The following is a 19,428-nucleotide window of genomic DNA, read 5'->3' as shown; positions in this document are numbered from 1 at the left end:
TTGACCATTTGTTTATCAATCTCAAACTGTAATCCTGCCCCCTCAACTTCTGCTTCACTTTTTCCAGGGGGGTCATAGACCCGCTTTTGGGAGAAGGTATAAGGAAGGGGTTAAGTGTACAAAGAATTGCTGTTTTTAAGAATTTTATTCATTGTCTATTGTCTGTTATAGAATTGCAGAAGTACCACTTATCTCTCCACCTGGCCGTGGGCATGAGGCCATCTCCTGGCTCCATCAAGGCGAGAGAAGTGGCCTTGGGGCAATTTGCATCTGTGAAGGGAAAAAATGGCCCATCCAGAGGGAGGGGGGAGTAGAATAGCTGAGCAGCCATAAAAAGTCTACCAAACATGGGGCCTGGCGCCTGAGCTGAAGGACACCTAGCTGGGGAAGTATATTCTGTAACAATGTATTAGTTTTGCTGGTATTGGGGTTCAGGGTTTTATTTCTGTATCAATTTTAGTAGCTAATCTGATGTGTTGCTTGCCTCTTACCCTTCCAATATCAATAAAGGATTGGGCCTAACCCTTTCAATTTGAGAGCTGTGTGCTTTATTCCAAGATCTGTGCAAAATCCAGTGGACAGCCGGTTTGGCTGAGTGTGGTTTCCTTTACAAGTGCTCTGGGAGCAGAGGAGAACGGGAAATGGCTGTGGCACTGAGCAGGTGGTGGACAGAGAGGTGGGGAGGCTGTAGATGATGATAGAAAGAGGAGTGAATTGTGCTTCCACGACACTTGTTTCTGGGTGGCAGTAGGAAACTTATTATTATTATTATTATTATTATTATTATTATTATTATTATTTAGAGAAATTAGATCATGAGGGAGGGCTCTGCCTTCCTCCTGAGTTTCCAGTTCCAGGGACTTCATTATACAATGAGGGTCCAATGACCAGTCCAAAATCCCATCAGTTGGCCTGGTCTCAGTGCTTGGAAATTCAATAACTGGTAGTTTTCTTTTCTTAGAATTAGGATGGAAAAAATTAGTGATTTTAGATGGCTTTGTGGGCTTTAACAAGGGATGCTATATTTTCTGTCACTGGTACCAGTCCCAATTACATATAACCTTCTCTGGTATGAGCCACTATATCACACAAAGAAAGAAAAAGAATTATAGCAAACCACCAGGGAAGACCAGCAACTACTCTGTCAGGTCCTGACCACAGTAGTGTTGTTAATAGTTGCATTTACACCTTATAAGCTTTACCAAATAAAACCTAATAACTCATCATTCTGCAAGAATAAAACAGCAATTAAGAAGAGCATTCAAAAGTAAAAACAACAACAACTACAAAGACTCACTAGTCAATTAGAACAACTATTGCTATCCAATGTTTGCAGCAATAAAAATGTTTGAACTGATAAAAACAGTTAAAATCCAATTAAAACCATTAAAAGCTAAAACAGACCTTAAAGTGATAAAAATAGCTAAAACCATTAAATGCTAAAACAGACTCTGGAGTTCCAGACACAATGATTTCCCTCAATGTCAATTGGAAATGACCCCTGAAGCACCAGCCTCACCCCAACTTTTAGCACAAAGTTTAGCCTTCCTACTTCAACAGGCCCTCAATGGGCTCCGAACAGGCACCAGATAGGTGAGAAGTCTGACACTGTTTCCTGGAATATCGGTGGCTGATCCCATAGGTAGGGCACATCTCTTGCCACCCTACCCTGCCTTGGCCTTCCGTATCTTAAATGGTAGGCTGGGCCACACCTTTCTAGAGGCATAGGTTCAGAGTTCACAATTACCTGAAATCGCATAGCTTGTCTCATATCTTTGCATTTCCACTATCACCCCCCCAACGCACGCACGCACACACACACACACACACACACACACACTGAATTAATACTGCTGCTGTTCAGTAGAGTAGCAACACTTTAAAAGGCTCTATGACCATCACCTATGGTTCAAGGAACTGATACAGTCCTAGAGTCTATATGTTCACACACATCCCTCATCTTTCCCCATTTCCTCCCTCTCTCACCACATACCCTTCCATCTTATTGATACATAAGCAGCAGCAAAGAGCTATAAAGGGATATCTCCAGATCAAATGTAAGTACATGTAAAGTGTTAAAAATCCCAACTTCACATATACACTGATGGCATCTGAAGTGGTAATAACTACCCAGTGAAGAGATCTTACAGTCAGGATGGGAAGCCCAATTACAATTCAGTGTGCAGTAGTGCCATGCCCCCTTTGGACTCCTCCAAGGAGGAAGAGTCAGAAATCCCAACAGAGATGCCTAGTTCCTGCCAGGGCCTGCATCGCAACAGGGGCCTGAGTCCATGGCTGAGCAGCCAAGTCCCAGGGAGTGATAGTACCAAAGGAGGCATGGCCAACTCAGAGAACCTTGATAAAGTGCCAGGCTGCAGCTGAGGTCTACTTGGCAGGAAAGGGGCACCTCATGATCAGGGCTCTAACCAGAGAGCTCTAACATGCTGCAGCTGAGCTCTGGGTGGGGCAACACAGGCTCTGCTTCTAAGAAACCTTCAGTATCTGCCTAGCAAGTGTTGGAAGCAACACAGTTCCAGCAGCTCTAGTGTGCTGTAACTTGTTTCCTGGATCTTGCCTTATGACACTGAGCCTTGAACTCCTTCTTGACTAGATTCCTTCTAGCCAGTCTGAACTGAGTAATGTATCTGACTCCCTGTGTTTTGACCTCTGCCCTGCTCTTTTGACTACTCTCACATTAGCCTGACCCTGCGTACCTGACGACTTGCCTGTGCTTGACCATTGGCCTGCTTAATTAGCACTCTCTTGCTTCCATCCCTGCACTTGCTAGCAAAGAGCTATTATTTAAAGAAGGATATAGAGGATGGGTGACTGTTCCCTTGCTGAAGGTAATACCAGGGCAGGAGAGTGGTTGGTGACCTCTCCAGAGCACCTGCTGGAAGTAGCAGGGCAGCAGAGGTGGAGCCTCCTGGTGGGGGCGTTTCATTGCTGCTGCTCCTCCTCTGCCTGATGTGGTGTATCACCCTGCTTCATGGGAGGGCCAGCCCTACCCCAAGATCATCCACCTCAAAAGTCAGCCCCTTTAATTATCTCCTACAGGACTGGGAAACCAGTGGCTCTCCAGATGTTGCTGGTCTACAATGCCCGCCATCCCTTCGTATTGGCCATGCTGGCATTGCAATATGAAAAAGAACAATATGTTGGCTGACAATGAAATGCATTGCTTTTCTTGGAAATCTACAGCAGGACTAGCAGTTGTGCCATCTCTCTTATGAACTGGAGTAGCTTCCAATAGGCCCTGTTTGTATATGTGTAAGTACGCACATTACAAAGACATAATGAGTCTTTAGGACTGTCTCTCATATAAAGGAATCTAAACCAGGTAGCAATTACCTTGAATATCTCATTGCTTTGGGAAGGGGTGCATGCTTAAAATAATACTTCTAAATTCCCTCCGTGGCTGACACTACTCTTAAATTCTAGATATCTATGAATCTGAATTTCTCAGTGTTGTTCATAATGGAAACAATAACTTTCTTAATAGTATACATAGGCAAACCAGGGCACAAAAGTATAGCAACTTGCTCAGGGAATCTGCTGCAGGGAACAGACAACACAACTGGCTGATTTGCATTCAGCATGTGTAGTTGCATGTCAGACAGCATGGGATGGGCTTGATTAAGGGAATCATGGCCAAGCCAAGCATGAATGAAGATGCTGCAATCCAGACTGCTGAGGAACTTTACTATCTCCCCACTTGTCTTTGTAAAAATAGGAATAGAGAGAGGTTAGATATCTTTACCCATTGTTGCACGAACATACTATTTTTATGGTCCTGCTTCAAGACCACGTGTCTATTAAAGATCGCATAATCATTCACCATTAGACAGAGAATCTCCACTGCATCGCCTGGAATATGGAAAAAGTCTACAAAACCCAATGCAAATTGGTTGTTTTAACTCTTACATTCTGTTTATTCTCATGATGCAAGAGAAAATACAAAACTCTTCTCCCAGTATAGCATCATTTTCTCCCTGCCCTTTCCAAGATCACAAACTTGCATGTGCAGCCCATATTGTAGGTACACGACCACATTTTCTCCCCCGTTAGGAAATTAAGTAGCCCCCGCCCCCACCCCCACCCCCCCGCTTGCGTTAGGGCCGATGACATCTCTTACCTTCACAGAGCCAAGGCAGGAGAGCAAATGTACCAGCAGGAACACTTGGAGGAACATCGTCCTTCCACGACCAGTGAGTTGATTCTTCATGCTTTACATTTTCTCTCAATTGCTGATCGTATATTTTGCCTCCTCCCCTCCTCCGTTCCTCTCCCTGTGGCTTCACAGGGGCTAGGAAGCTGCTGTCATCTCTATTCAAGGAAGGGAGCAAAGGGAAAGGAAATGCCCAACAGCAGACCAGAATGTTTGCTTTTCTCCACCTCTCCTTATTCTTTCTCCATGATCTTTTCTTTCTCCAAAGTAAGAGGATAGAATGTGATCCAGAACTTGTGAACCAGCTTTGCGAGTAAGAAGGGGCAAGTATAGACAGCACAAAGCAACCTTCAGGCTTTCAGGGCTCGTTCCACGCCGCTTCGCTCTCGCTCTCTCCCTTCCCCCCCACCCGCACCCTTGGTTTTCTCCCGATCTGTTCCCTCCCCTTTTCTTGCAGTCAAAGCTCTTTCTCTGGCACAGTATATAAGGCATCTGCCGCTCTTAATTCCAGCTTCCTCCCTTCCAACCTGGATCAATCTAACCGGGGGTCTCCTCCTGACCTGATTTTTTTCCCCGTCACACTTTCCTTACCTTTATTGTGTAGGGTGGAAAGTGCTAACTCAAAGTTCTCTACTTAAGGAACAATAATAATGAAATCTAAGTGGATCAAAATCCTTTGCTGGAGCTTGCAAGAGATTAGACTGGCTAGAAGGAATCTGGACTTTTCTGTACAGTTTACTCAACTATCTAAAGTTGCCTGGGCCTTATGCTACTCTGCTTTTTGCCTGCCTGCCCGCCTTCTAGGAAAACCAGAAGATGTAGTGGGAGACAACTGGCGAGCAGGTCTTCTTAGTTGTGGCAACCTGATTTAGGATTTATTTTTCCCAGGCAGGTTTGCCTAGTGACTGCATTAATGGCTTTCCAGTGCCAAGTGAATTTTATTTTCAAAGTCTTTTTAACTTGATGAGATTTTTTTTATGCCTCCCCCCCCCATTATAACTAAACCACAACATTCCAAGACAGATGCAGGAATTACTGAATAAAGCCTGACTATACCATTGAAACAGAAGAGTGAATGGAGGAATGACTGATAGGTGAGGCTAGAATGGAATGGTGGGTGGGGTTAGCAGCAGTTGGAGAAAGTCAGGTAGAAGGAGAACAAAGACAGTGAGAGGTCAGGACAGTGGGGGCTGAGTTAGGATTGAGAAATAGTTACCTGGGCTGGATCTACACTATTGCTTTCGCTTTATAACTGTTATAAAGCGCTTTAAAGCAGTAGTGTAGATCCGGCCCTGGTTTGCACATAGTGACTTGGTTTGCTAACCCATGCTTTATTTAAAATCAGCCACTTTACATGCCAGTACTACACCTTGCAGCATTCCTGTGGAGGCCCGCAGGTGCCTGTGTCCTCTAAGAAGCGTTTTCCTCCTCTCCTTGCTGATGCTCCAGCATTTCTCACCCACCAAGTGCTCCATCAGGAGCTTGTACTGAAGGGCAGGGGCCAGCCTGGGCACTTGCCCCCCTTTGTTGGGCCTATTTCTGAGCACACGCAGAGTGCCTCCCCTTCCTGCCTCCCTCTTAAGGGTGAAGACCACATACACACTTCCCCCACATTCTGAGAAAACAGCAATATCAGGACAAGGTACATTTGAGCACATTCAGAGTTCAGCATCTCAGTCACGCTTTTGTATCTAGTATCTAGTTATGATTTTAAAACCATGCATGGTGGGTAGGAGTCACAATAATATTACACACAAATGGATGCAGCCCATTTATGTGGGTTGTTTCCTTTTATGGGTTGATTGCTTGAGACCGACCTTAGGAGTCTGGGTTGTGAAAGGCATGCAATGGCTGCTCACCTGCACACTCACAATGGCCGCCAAAGGCCAGTAAGGCTGGCTTCCCAGTGAAAGCATGCTGGAAGTTCTGCTCAAGGCATGCTGGGAGTTGTAGTTGTAACCCTAGGTGTTTTTTTTTAAATTAAATTCTTTAAAAATACTTAAAACCCAACATTTAGAGTTTTGATATTTTTCTGGTACATTGTACAGCCAGACCTATCAGTGTACCAAGTTTCAAGTTTCTAACTCACCTGGAAGTGGATAAACATTTCCAGACATACATCCCACACACATACTTTGTTTTATAGGTAGAGATTAGAGTACTCTGGTCTAAATGTAACTAGTACATGCTTGACCAACTCTAGATTCACTTTCTCTAGGAAGGGTCCCAGCTGGCATACCAGCCTAAGCTGGTAAAAGCTCCGACAGGCAGTGGCAATGTAGCTGTTGCTGGCTCAGGTTGTGGAATAGCAGACTGACTTCAGCCCAATTGCTCCCAAGCTTCCTCTCCTGCTGCTGTCTCATTTTCAGATGACCTGAAGTTGGAAAAGAGGTGCTTAGAGTTCAGGTGGGATTGGACTTGCACTAAAACAGACTGGTTGCAACATAGTTTTTAAAGACCATGCAGTGGTGAAGAAATCCTTCACTGCCATTGCATCCAAGTGTCACCTAGCAGAGTTATTCAATAACCTGATGAACCCAATTGGTTCCCAGCCATGGACTGGGACAGCTAAGGTCAATTCTGATTAATTTCCAGCCTGTTTAGCAGCTCCCAAAGCAAGCCAAATAAGAGATATTATATTATTATTATTATTATTATTATTATTATTATTAGCATTTTTATACTGCCCAAGAGCCAAAACTCCCTGGGCGGTTCACAAAAACTAAAACCATTCAAAGTATAAAACAAAAAGTATAAAAACATGATATAAAATATTATTTTCCAAAAATTTTCAGATTTTGGTTTGAGTTTGCCCTGTTATAGAAACCAATGTTTCAATCTTGCCTGCTGTGTTAGAGGACAGCCACTAACTTTGATCACACCCACACTGGTTGGGGAAAGCCAGCTGATAGAAGCTCCTGTTCTGTTGGCATTGATTATTAGTGCCTTGTTGAGAAAGTGAGGATGGAGTACCAGACAAGCTTAAGTCTGCAGTTGTTTGACAATTGCTCAAAACATCTACTCTAAATTCAGACATCCCAGCTGTCTGTTCACCCATTTCTTATCTTCCATTTTTGGAAAGTTATTGAGTGGTTGTCCTTCAGTTCCAGGCTCCTCCAATCTGGATACCATTGAATTGTCAAGTCTTGTGCAATCTGGTTTTTGACTTTGCTGTGACACTATGCTCATGGCCCAGGTCGACAATCTTGACCTAGAGATTAATAGGGCCTATCCTGTTGGTCCTTTCTGCAGCCTCTGATACTGTTGATTATGAGGTGCATGTGACAGCTATGGAATCTGGTGAGCATTTCTAAGATTGCTTGAGTGGTTCTGCCAGGTTGGTTCCAGCTTTGAGGGGGCAATGGGCAGGATGCAGTCTGAGGGCCCAACTGCCACCCTGATGGACTTCCTACCACCTTGTACCATCCTTGAGCCCACCTGAAGAGTTCACCAGGCAGTGGTGAACAGGGCCCTCTTCTCTTTTTAAAAACTGTTTTTACAGGGTATCGGGTGCACTACAAAGTGAAGCACTGGCCAAGGCTGCAGCTGCCCACCATTTTAATTTCCTGGGGACCATTTATTGTATGAACATTTGATTTAGATATACTGTTAATACTTATTTTCCTTCAATCATAGCAAAAGAAAACATGTCTAATAAAGGAAATGGCAAGAATAAGATTTCTGCCTGGTCTTTTCCCCTCCCATCCAAATAAACTCCTTTTTTAAAAGTTGAAAAATATTTTGAAGCATGAAAACAAAGTTCTCCTTAAAAACAACCACTAAAGGCAACCTTTTTTTGTCTGAACTGACCGAGATCTTGAAGGTGTACGTGCACGCACACACTCTCCTAGCTTCTCATTTCTTGCATTTCCAGTACTTGGGTCCTACTTCGTCTTCATTCAGTCATTGCTATCAAGCCTCATGCAGTTACGTTAAGTGATGAATTAATTGCAGGGGCTGCTGCTGAGAGGAGGGAGGGGGCTTCCCTTGGGTGTTTCCTACTGCAGTGTGTCTGGCCAAGGAATTGCATCCATTTAATTAGCACGGACTCTCTTGACTGTTGCAGTCAAAAGTAAGGCAGGGGCGGAGGCAGGGACAGAAATAACCTTGGCAGGTCCTCCTGGATCGTGGTATGGGGTTATCAGACAAAAGGAAGAAGGGAATTTAAGTGTCAGGGTGACAGCTTGCTTTACACAGGTCACATGAAGCACTGGTTACAGACAGTGAATTAAAAAAGAAAAAAAGATTGACTGGCAATGTACCTCTCCCCTACTGATCTTCTACCCATTTAGCATTATCCAAATCTGTTTCAAAGGTTATTAGCCTGAATCAACAGATACAGTCACATTTGTATAGAGCAGGATATGCATTTTAAATATGGAATATAGCATGGTACAAATTGGAAGTATATCTTGCTCCATTTTTCAGAAGGATCCAGATGTTAGTTCTCAACAGGGAGATAAAATTTCGTCCTTTTTAATTATATATTGGTCTAGTACCCCATAGGAGAGCTCTTAACTTTTGCTAATGTGATTTTGCATCTTTATATTCTCATATTTTTGTTTAGCATTTTTATTTTATTTTAAACTCACTATTGTTACTGTTTACATTAGCTCATCTTCTTACTTGTATTTTATCTTTCTAATTATATCAAATTGTGATGGCTTATCGCTTTTAGCAATAAAGATTTCATCCATTCTCAACAGGGCCAGCATCAGGTTTGAGGGTGCTCTTTGCAATGTAACCTCTGGTGGGCTTCCACGTCAGTACCTGGGACAGCAGTACTAAAAGCAGCACAGGGTGACTATGGGTCAGAACATGGCGAGAAAATAAAATGAAGGCTGCCTGGCCCCACTTGGAAGAATTTTTAAAAGGGGACTAGGGAAGGCATTCGCACTGGGCTGTGACAGTTGCCCAGTGAAGTCAGACACAGATGCCAGTCCCATTTCTGAAGTTAGTACTTCTGTTATGGGGAAACACATTTTCCAAACAATACACTGCAATACAATAAACTACTGTATCCATTTATTTAGGGCTCAATCCTATGCATGTCTAGATGGGGAAAAGACCTAGAACTCCCAGCATACCCCAGCCAATGTAGGGAATGCTGGGAGTTATAGGACCTTTTTCAGACTACACATACATAGGATATATATATATATATATATATCCCGTCCTGGTGCTTATGCCTCATACACTTTTATATACCACTTTCATAATGCAATATCCTGCTTGGTGTATATTAGGCCAGTGTTACATTTTGCTATTGTTCATATTAGAGTCTGGGGGGGACAAAGCTAAGTTTTCTACATTTAAAGTGGTTTAAAAACAAAAACAAAAACAACCTCAGTCTATATGCAGTAGTTTGAACATTACACCCCATTACAATGTGCACATTAGCAGCAATAGTTATACAGTTCATTAGAAGACTTTATTTCACACAAGTCTCAAAAAAGATGCTAACTGAGCATTATTTCAAGCAAATGTTCTTCTACTCAAAGAAGGTTCCTATCAGAGAGACCTTTAGGTTTTTACCTAATCTGCAACAGGAGTGTTTGTTTAAGCCCCCTGTAAAATGCAGCAAAGCACTTCCCCCCTCAGTTTCAAAGACAAGCAAGTAGAGAATTTCTCGAAACATGTCCAGTTTCAGCTCCTGATATCCAGACATTTGGGAAATCAAAGTCTCTTTAATTGTAGTCTGTCATGTTTGGAAACCGCTTCAGTAGTTTGTTGACTTGTTTTGGACCAAAATTTCCTGATCGGCCCAGAGATTCTTGTAGAATTCTCTCCTTGCGTTCTGCCTGAAAAGAACACATATTTCTATTAAATTCCTAATTAAACTGTCGTGAAAATCCCAGCAATAATTCCAATGATAAAGGCATCAACCTTTTGACAGTTACAGACAGCTATGACACACTGAGTCAGTGTAGCCAAAAGCCAGTGATACTCTTATTTGAAAGAAATTTAACCAGAATGATAAATATTATGGCAAAGGCAGAGGAGTTGGATTCTTACTATCTATTCCTAGGAATATGCAGAGAGAAGATCCTTTAGACATCATTTTAATGTACTTTGTTGCACCATGTCTAGTCAGTTTCCTGTTGATAGCTGTTTCTTGTAAAGCAACAAGAGAGGATCATATTTTTCTAAGAATAAGTGTAACTGACAAAACAGAAGACTTGGCAACATAACTATGAAGTGTGTGTACTATATCAAAACAATTTGATTTGATGCAGCTTGATTAAATTGACAGTAGTCCTTGAACCCTAAGAAAAATAAAGACAGGGACACAACATCTATTCTGTGGTCCACTCTTATGGGCACCTCTACATTCTCTCCAACATGCTTCCATTTTCACATGTCCTCATGGCTACTTGCAATCTACAATGAACTGCGCAATTCTATGCATATTTAGAGAGTAAATTCTCCCAATGGAGGGAAAGTAAATAGCGGGGTCCCACAGGGATCTGTATTGAGACCAATGCTTTTCAATTTGTTCATAAATCATCTAGAATTAGGAGTGAGCAGTGAAGTGGCCAAGGTTGCAAATGATACCAAATTATTTAAGGTGGTTAAAACAGAAAGGGATTGTGAGGAGCACCAAAAGGATCTCTCCAAGCTGGGAGAGCAGGCATCCAAGTGGCAGATGCTGTTCAGTGTAAACAAGTGTAAAATGATGCATGTTGGGATAAAAACATCTCAACTTCAAGTATAACCAGATGAGATCTGAGTCGGCAATAACCGACCAAGAAAGAGATCCTAGGGTTGGGGTGGAAAAGCTCGATGAAAATGTCAACCCAGTGTGTAAAGAAGGCAAACTCCATGTTAGGCCTTATTAGAAAAGGAATTCAGAATAAAACAGCCAGTATCAATCATACTGCCTTTATACAAATCTACGTTGTGAACCACACTTAGAAAACTGTGTTCAGTTTTGGTCACCACACCAAAAAAAAGATACTGCAGAGCTGGAAAATGTGCAGAAAAGGGCAACTAAAATGATTAAAGGGCTGGAGCATCTCCCCTACAAGGGAAGGTTACATCAACTGGGATTGTTTAGCTTGGAAAAAAGGAGACTAAGGGGAGACCTGATAGAGGTGTACAAAATTATGCATGGTATGGAGAATGTGGATAGGGAGACATTTCCCTCCCTCTCCCATAATACTAGAACCCAGGGTCATCCCATGAAGCTGATTGGTGGGAGATTCAGGACAAATAAAAGGAAGTACTTCTTCACACAGCGCATAATTAAACTATGGAATTCGCTACCACAAGATGTAGTGATGGCCACCAACTTGTATGGCTTTAAAAGGGAGTTGGATAAATTCCTGGAGGAGGCTATCAACGGCTAGTAGCCATGATGGCTATGTGCTACCTCCAGTATCAGAGGCAGTAAGTCTGTGTGCACCAGTTGCTGGTGAACATAGGCATCCTTCTTGTGGGTCCCTGGTTGACAGCTGGATAGCCAATGTGTGAACAGAGCGCTGGACTAGATGGACCTTGGTCTGATCCAGCAACAGGGCTCTTATTATGTTCTTAAATATGCATAGGAATATGCCTTAGCTCTTCCCTCCCCAGCAGCAACCCCCACCCTACTTTTTAAAGCCTAATTGCCGCATCAGAGATGGGGGGAGACAGAAGAGCGAGTCCGTGACCAAGATGTGTTTGGAGAAGTGACCAACCTTAGCTTTTAGGCATGGGAGTGAACAGCACAAGCATCCCGTATTGTCATGAAGTTGTAAATTGGAAAGCAATACTTAGTCACTCTCACTGTAAAGCACATCATATAAACTGTAAAGTTCATAGAAAGGGCTCTTATAGGACTACTTACGAGAAAGAATGCATTCACTTGGTGCATTCGGAAAACTGCAGCGGGGGATGAAGCACATCATGGCTTGTCCCCCATGTGTGTGCCATGCACGTGACGGACATTTGCATTATTCCGTGTGCTGTAGCACAGGTTGGCATGTCGTCCAAGCACAGCTTGTGGCACAGCAGATGGGGGCTTTGTACCCACCTTATTATCTCTACTGCACATCATGGGTTGTAGAGTAGACATGAAGCCAGTTCCGCTGCACACCAGGTTCAGACAACATGCCAACCCACTCTGGCCTGGTTCAAACAACATGCAAAACCATGCTGCCTAATCACAAAATGGTTAGGGGAATGCATTAACCTTAATGCACTCCATTAACTATTTGATGGTTAAGCAGCATGGTTTAGTGTGTTGCATGAACCAGGCCTCTGTAGCATGAGATGGGGGAGGAAGCCACAGCGGCTTCTTCCCCTGTCGTGATCTTCTGAGCCCATCACTGTTTGTTCTCCACTGACATATAAAAAGCCCTGCAGGAGAGTAAATGCCCCCCCTCCAAATCAGATTGTACATCCCTTTTGTGAGAAACCTATTCAAACTAGATTAAAATGAGATTGCATACAAGCCAGCACAGCAATATTTTCAATAATCACACTGGGTCCATGTAACTTCCAATCGGAGAGGCAAGTAAGAAATAAAATAATAATAATAATAATAATAATAATAATAATAATAATAATAATAGTCCTACTAACGCCAGGTTTTAGAAGCATAAATTAAGCCAAGGTTTGCCACCATTCTCACTTCATATCTGCGCAAGCATTCGATTTCAATTCTAAAGCATTAGAGGCTTAATATGGTTGCTTGTGGAACAATTAGGCACTACCAAGTTAACTCCACATGTCACAGAACTAGAATGCAATCCACACAGTAGTTGCTCCAGATGACTGCAAAACAGTATGGCACATTAGTGGGTGTGCACTAATGCTCCCCTGTTGCAATGCATGCTTCTCTTTGGTATAAATATACTCCTGTTGACCTTCAAAGCTTTTCACGGTCTAGCTCCTGCCTATCTCTCCTCTCTCATCTCACACTATTGCCCCGCTCGTGCTCTTCGCTCCTCTGATGCCATGCTTCTTGCCTGCCCAAGGGTCTCTACTTCCCTTGCTCGGCTTCGTCCATTTTCCTCTGCTGCCCCTCATGCCTGGAATGCTCTTCCAGAACACCTGAGAACTACCAACTCAATCACAGCTTTTAAAACACAGCTAAAAACTTTTCTTTTCCCTATAGCTTTTAAACTTTGAGTTTGTTCTGACTCTATACTGTTAGCTTCACCCTTCCCGGTGCCTGTTTACACTTCCCTGTGCCTGTTTGCATTCTCCTTCCCTTCTTATTGTTTACTACAACTTTATTAGATTGTAAGCCTATGCGGCAGGGTCTTGCTATTTACTGTGTTATCTGTACAGCACCATGTACATCGATGGTGCTATATAAATAAATAATAATAATAATAATAATAATAATGGTATAACATACATATACTTGAGGAGGCAATGAAGCATTCTGCTTCAAAGACTCCATGCAACATGCCTTGAATGCTATGAAATATTTCCTCACTGTTTATACAGTTATTAACATTTAAAGCCCTAAACGGCTTGGGGCCAGGCTATCTGAAGGAACACCTCCTCCCATATGTACCTGCCCGGACCCTAAGGTCATCCTCAGGGGTCCTTCTCCGCGAGCCCCTGCCAAAGGAAGTGAGGCAGGTGGCTACCAGGAGGAGGGCAACTTTCTCTGCTGTGGCACCCCGGCTGTGGAATCAGCTCCCTAAGGAGGTTCGCTTGGCACCTATATTATATTCTTTTAGACGCCAGGTGAAAACCTTTTTATTATCCCAGTATTTTAACAGTCTATAAATTAATTTTAACTTTGTTGTTTTAAATTTGTATTTTTGCATTGCTGCTGTTCTTATCTTGGTTGTGCTTTTATATTGTATTTTATATTATGGTTTTATTCTGTTGTTTTATACTTGAATTGTCTTAATTTTCTAAACTGCCTAGAGAGCTTTGGCTATTGGGCGGTATAGAAATGCAATCAATCAATCAATACCTCTTCAACTATAGAAACACATCAGTGATGTGCTGGTCATAGCCAGTTCCTGGGTTAGATGCAGGTTGAAACAGCCATTCATGTTAGGCCCAAGGACAACTGGTACAAGCATAACCTTGCATTTATATATTGATTGAAGGAAAAAGTTATTTTCATAACCCACTTTTCCTCCATCTTGAAACTCAAAAGCTACCTGCAATAATTATAAAGTAAAAGATCTATAGAATAGCAAAACCAGACATAACATCTCATCTGATGCAACCAGTGCACTAATCTTATCAATCTAATGGTTTAAGTGGGATGAGAACCTTTAACCTCCCTGCGTAGGTCCTTTGGTGAGTTCACAACTTCAAATTACTAACATCATTTCTTAGAATACGTAATCTTTTTAATCACATACCATCTTGGCTGATACTTCGCATCTTACTGTCTTATGCAAATGCCCAATCATCCCTGCTTACCACTTGCTAAATCGCCAGTTACTAATTTCAAACAATCACATTACCTTATGATAACAGCAGTTAATATATAATCAAAACATGGAAAGTCACTCCCACGGTCAGGGTAATAAAAATACAATCAATTATTAATGGTGACTCATAGTGGTATCACAAATTTAAATTATTTATGGCAACTTAAAGTGAGGATACAGCAGGTGGTAATTACTTCTGCCTTTGCTGTACAATCAAAGAATGTTTGTATCTCCTGGGCACAAGCAGTGTCATTAAACTCATTCTTCTTCCAACAAGTCATCATTAATGACATCTCTGTGATGCACGTTGCCTCTGTAAAAGAAAGGAAACTACTATTACTTAGGGAAATTTTATATTAGTGAAAAATCTAATGCATAGCAACCCTGGGAAATAGGGAAAACAGTAAAAAGGCAGGCATTCTCAGCATTGTTTGCTATTGTATCTTTCATCCAAGAAGATACAAGCTTCCATTGGAATTGGGAATTTCACTTTTATTTACTACCTGTAATACTTTGTACTCATACAGAATTGTCTACATAAGGAAGCCCTGAGGACAAGTATAAAAGTTTGCCAACCTGTTTACCTCTGCTCAGATAACTATCTCAGATATCCATCTAGTCCTAGGCAAATAGCTAATGACAAGGCTGACATAAAGCATTCTACAACCATGAGTCTCTCTTCTGAATAGTTCATGATGCACGGAACAAATTTCATCAGTGGCTCAGTTCAGACGTCATGCTAAAACATGGTTAAGGAAGCTTAACCGTAGCTTGGTGTACTGTTTAACTTGACATGGTTTGCTATCAGCCAGCAAACCAGAATTAGAAATCATCTGCAAACCAATGTTTGTGCTTAGTGTGACATGTGAATTGAAGAAAACATTGTTACTGCTCTTCCTCCTAGAACAAGAAGGCTGTGTGGACAATGAAGGAGAGCAGACAAGCATCTCTAAATCATGGTGTGTGACTATCATCTCTTTGGAAACTCAACCCATGATATGAATATTTATTTATTTGTTATTTATTACATTTCTATACCACCCAATAGCCAAAGTTACTGAAAACCTATGGTAATTAAGCTTACAGTCTTGTGACACCTTAAAGACTAAGACGTTTATTCTGGCATAAGCTTTTGTGGATAATGTCCACTGCATTAGATGATACAGCCTACAAGAGTTACCCATCTGGCCCCTCAGCTTCTTCCCCAGGCCCTGCCCCTTCTTCTCAGGTCCCACTCCCTGTCCCCAGGTAGGGGAAGCTTCATCTCTGATCAGTAACCAACCAGAGATGAGAGATACTCCTTGCTTCTGACCCCTCTGCCTGCTGCATTTAGGCCTTTTTTTTTTTTAAAAAAAAAAAGCCAAATTGCTATGCAGGACCATTTTCAGGAGGTGTGTGTGTGTGTTGTGCATGTGAATGGGGTCTGGGCAATTATGCTGGGGGGCAACCATGTCAGAGGGCCACCTGCCAGCAGTGGGTGGCCCCACCCACTTTGCCTGCTTGGAGTCAATTCATCCCATCGGCCAAAAATGGTCCCCCATCTCTGGCATAGAGACTAGAACATTTCATTGCAGAAGCTATTGGCAAACACTACATTTGCAAATATACTTCAGTCACTATATTGAATAATTTTAAAAAACTAAAAAGCTAAAGTTAAATAGGCCTGATCGCAGGGAAACAACATGTTTCTTTTCGCAATCAGAAACAGTATTTTCTACATACAACACCTGGTTTTCCCCTGTACTCCAGTTTTATAAATACCAAGAGAACAATTAGCATGCTTTAGAGTTCCATCTGTGGAATTTATTCTTTCTGGCTATTGGCCACAGACAGTTTGCTTGCCTCCAGAGCACAATACAAGCTAAATGATTCAACCAAACATTACTATTTCATGTGTATGTGCACACACGCTCATACACATGAATCTACATGTGCCTGTTTTTAAATGACTGAGGCTGTGATTAAAGAATTGCTGTGGAATATGAACCAGTTTCAGTAATATGGGCAACATATTGCAGCTGAATGCAACAGCTATATAAAAGCATGATATACCTTTCAATAAAGTGCTTTAGGCTACAATCTTATGCACACTTACTTGGGAATAAGAGTCACTGAACTGAGTATACATGCATAGAATTTCACTATTAAAGGCATAAATAGCAAGGCTAATTTATAGGAGAAATAGACAACTAAGCAATTTGCTCCAGATTGCATATTTATTATTCAGAATATTTGATACTCTGCGTTCTAGGATGTCTGCCCTTACAGGGTGGTTTACAGTACCCAATAACAATTAAAACACCAAAACAATGTAAATATATAACAATACGAATTATTATTATTATTAAAACCAGGGGATAACATAGTTACGGAATAGACCCTAAAATGAACCCTTTGAACTGTATTCTCGAAGTTCAGAAGGACACAGCCCTGATCTAAGTGATGCATGCAAACAGCAATCACTAAGGCATAAAGAAAACCTTGTTAGAGAAGCAGCATCCATGATGATCAATTCTTTCATGAAGAAGGAAGAGGTGTAGGGGGGGGGCTAAATCCAGTCTCTTTTACCCCTCCCAAATAGCTTGTTGGTGCAATTACGGCACATCTAACAGAATGTATTGGTGTTAACAAGAACGTCATCCCACTCACGTTGAGGTGGTGAATGGGGTTGCACTTGGCAGCCATGCCCATGGCCACACACCCCATTTTCAGCACATGTATGCACACAGAACTTCTCCACTTAAGGAGGGTTCCTGGGCCAATCAGGAACCCCCTTTGCATGAAGCAACTCTATGCAGGTACATTGGTATACATGTAGAGGCCGTACTTTCATGCAAAGGTACAGCTAGTACAGACAGATCATAACAGGGCTAGCCCATGTTGCCTGTCCTTGTGTTCTTTGAATGTGTGAAGGGATTCATCTGAACCTCCCTCTTTCACATGCACAGCCCCAGCATGGAGTGGGAGGAAGGCACCATGAGTGCAGAACCTATTCATGCGTGTAATTCCTCATCCAAATAGGGATAGCCCTAGCTGGATCAGGTCACTTTGTTTAAAGACTGACATGCACATCTGTATGCAAGCTGCAGGATTATTTTGCTGTGGAAACCATCCACAAAATGTCCTTGCTACAGTGATGGTTCCATGTCATCCACATCACTGTATGCAATATAGTCCCAAAGCATTCCAAGTAAACTTGAAGGAAGCTGACTTCTCCCTCCTTGCTTTATGGTAGTGTTGTAGTTTATAGGAATCTATAGAAGCGACTACTTTTGTACAAACAACAAAAGTACCGTTCCAAGTTCACTGTAAGGGGGTGGAAGGATGGCATTTCTCAGCTGACATGGGATGAAACCAGTGCAAGCAATATTTAAACAAGATCCTAAAAGTGAGTTGAGTACTATGGTTCTCACATTTTATGCTCTCTTTAAAAATATTGTAGTTAGTTTATAGTTTGATCCTGAAAAAATGTGCATAGAAGCAAGTCTCATGCAATCAACATGGACTTACTTGCAAGCAGGGTGGATAAAAAATTTTTAAAATAAAAAAAATCGTAAGAGCCGTCTCTATTATTCAGAAGAGAGAATACAATGCACAAGGACTACAGAAACAAAATTATTACATTACAATAATATACTCCTAAGTAGTTTAAAGGCTCTGGTTACTTGTTACCCAATATGTTGTTATTGTTGTAAAACCGTAGTTACAGTAGAACAATCTTCATACTGGGTATATGAGACACATCAATTAATATGCTTTATTAAGAAAATGTATGTTGTATCAGCAGGGCCTTCACTGCTGTGGCACCCTGGCTGTGGAATGAGGTTTGCCTGGCACCTACACTATATTCTTTTGGACGCCAGGTGAAGATCTTTTTAATCTCTCAGTATTTTAACAGTCTATAAATTTAATTTTAGCTTGGCTGTTTTAAATTTGTTTTTTAAATTTGTATTGTGTTTTTATGTTGTATTTCATATCATGTTTTTTATACTGTTTGTTTTATACTTTGAATGGTTTTAATTTTTGTGAACTGCCCATAGAGCTTCGGCTATTGGGTGGTATAAAAATACAATAAATAAATAAAACAAATAAGTGAGAAAGCCAATTTCCTCTTGTGATTAAATCTTGATTTAAGCCTCCTAATCCTGGTGATTCAAATCACATAAAAAAGCTTGAGTACCGTTCCGATATCCTCTATAACTGTGTTCTGTAAGGCAATCCTCCATTTCCCACCCACCCCAAAGGCAACTCTGCTGCAGGCAACCTATTAGGTAAATGAGGCCAACTGCACTAATACGACGGCATAAGGAAGATACTAGAATACCTGTTTTGTACATTCCGAAAAGGTAAATCATACTGGCTGGGAATGATTGGAGTTGTAGTCCAAGCACAGCTGGAGAACACACGCGGCTGGGGGAGGCTGCGTGTCAAGATCCGCCGCGTTTTAGCGTCCCTGTTTCCCCCCCCCCCCTCTCTCTCACACACACACGCGCGCGCGTGTGTGCCAAGACCTGAGGACAACGCTTCACGTGTCACACAAAGGCGCCCCCGAACACTTCCGCCGCAGCAAACCTGACGGCCTTGGAAGGGCTGCGAGGCGGCGGGGCAGTCCGCGGCGGGGCATCAGCAGGGCCCGGTGTCTGGGGCGGGGAGCCGGTCACTCCACGCAGGGAGGCCCGCTTACCTCCGAGCCTCAGGCGCCGGTTCGAGACTCGGTCAGCCAGCACCAGGGGCCGCGGCAGCCGCAGGGGCGGAGGCCTCCCCTTCCGAAACTCCGCCAAGCGCGTCAGCCAGGCCGGGTAGCAGGGCGGAGGGGCCGCCATGACGGCTCTTCCACGACGACCGCCGGGCCTAAAGGCCGGAAATGCA

General features: G+C 42.4%; 1 protein-coding gene across 1 annotated transcript; it reads right to left on the bottom strand.

Annotated features, from left to right (window-relative positions):
- Positions 1–9,577: 9,577 nt before the first annotated feature.
- CHCHD1 (coiled-coil-helix-coiled-coil-helix domain containing 1) lies at positions 9,578–19,428 on the bottom strand. The gene is made up of 3 exons (XM_063128889.1): positions 19,244–19,428; positions 14,754–14,872; positions 9,578–9,969 (listed from the first exon to the last, which is right to left on the bottom strand). Exons 1-3 carry the CDS (start codon positions 19,380–19,382, stop codon positions 9,856–9,858), a joined length of 372 nt encoding a protein of 123 aa, XP_062984959.1. The 5' UTR covers positions 19,383–19,428; the 3' UTR covers positions 9,578–9,855.

Source organism: Elgaria multicarinata, chromosome 6 (assembly GCF_023053635.1).
Source record: "Elgaria multicarinata webbii isolate HBS135686 ecotype San Diego chromosome 6, rElgMul1.1.pri, whole genome shotgun sequence".
NCBI classification, from domain to species: Eukaryota; Metazoa; Chordata; class Lepidosauria; order Squamata; family Anguidae; genus Elgaria; species Elgaria multicarinata.
Note: the sequence above shows the minus strand (reverse complement) of the source record. Positions and strands in the feature narration are given on the sequence as shown.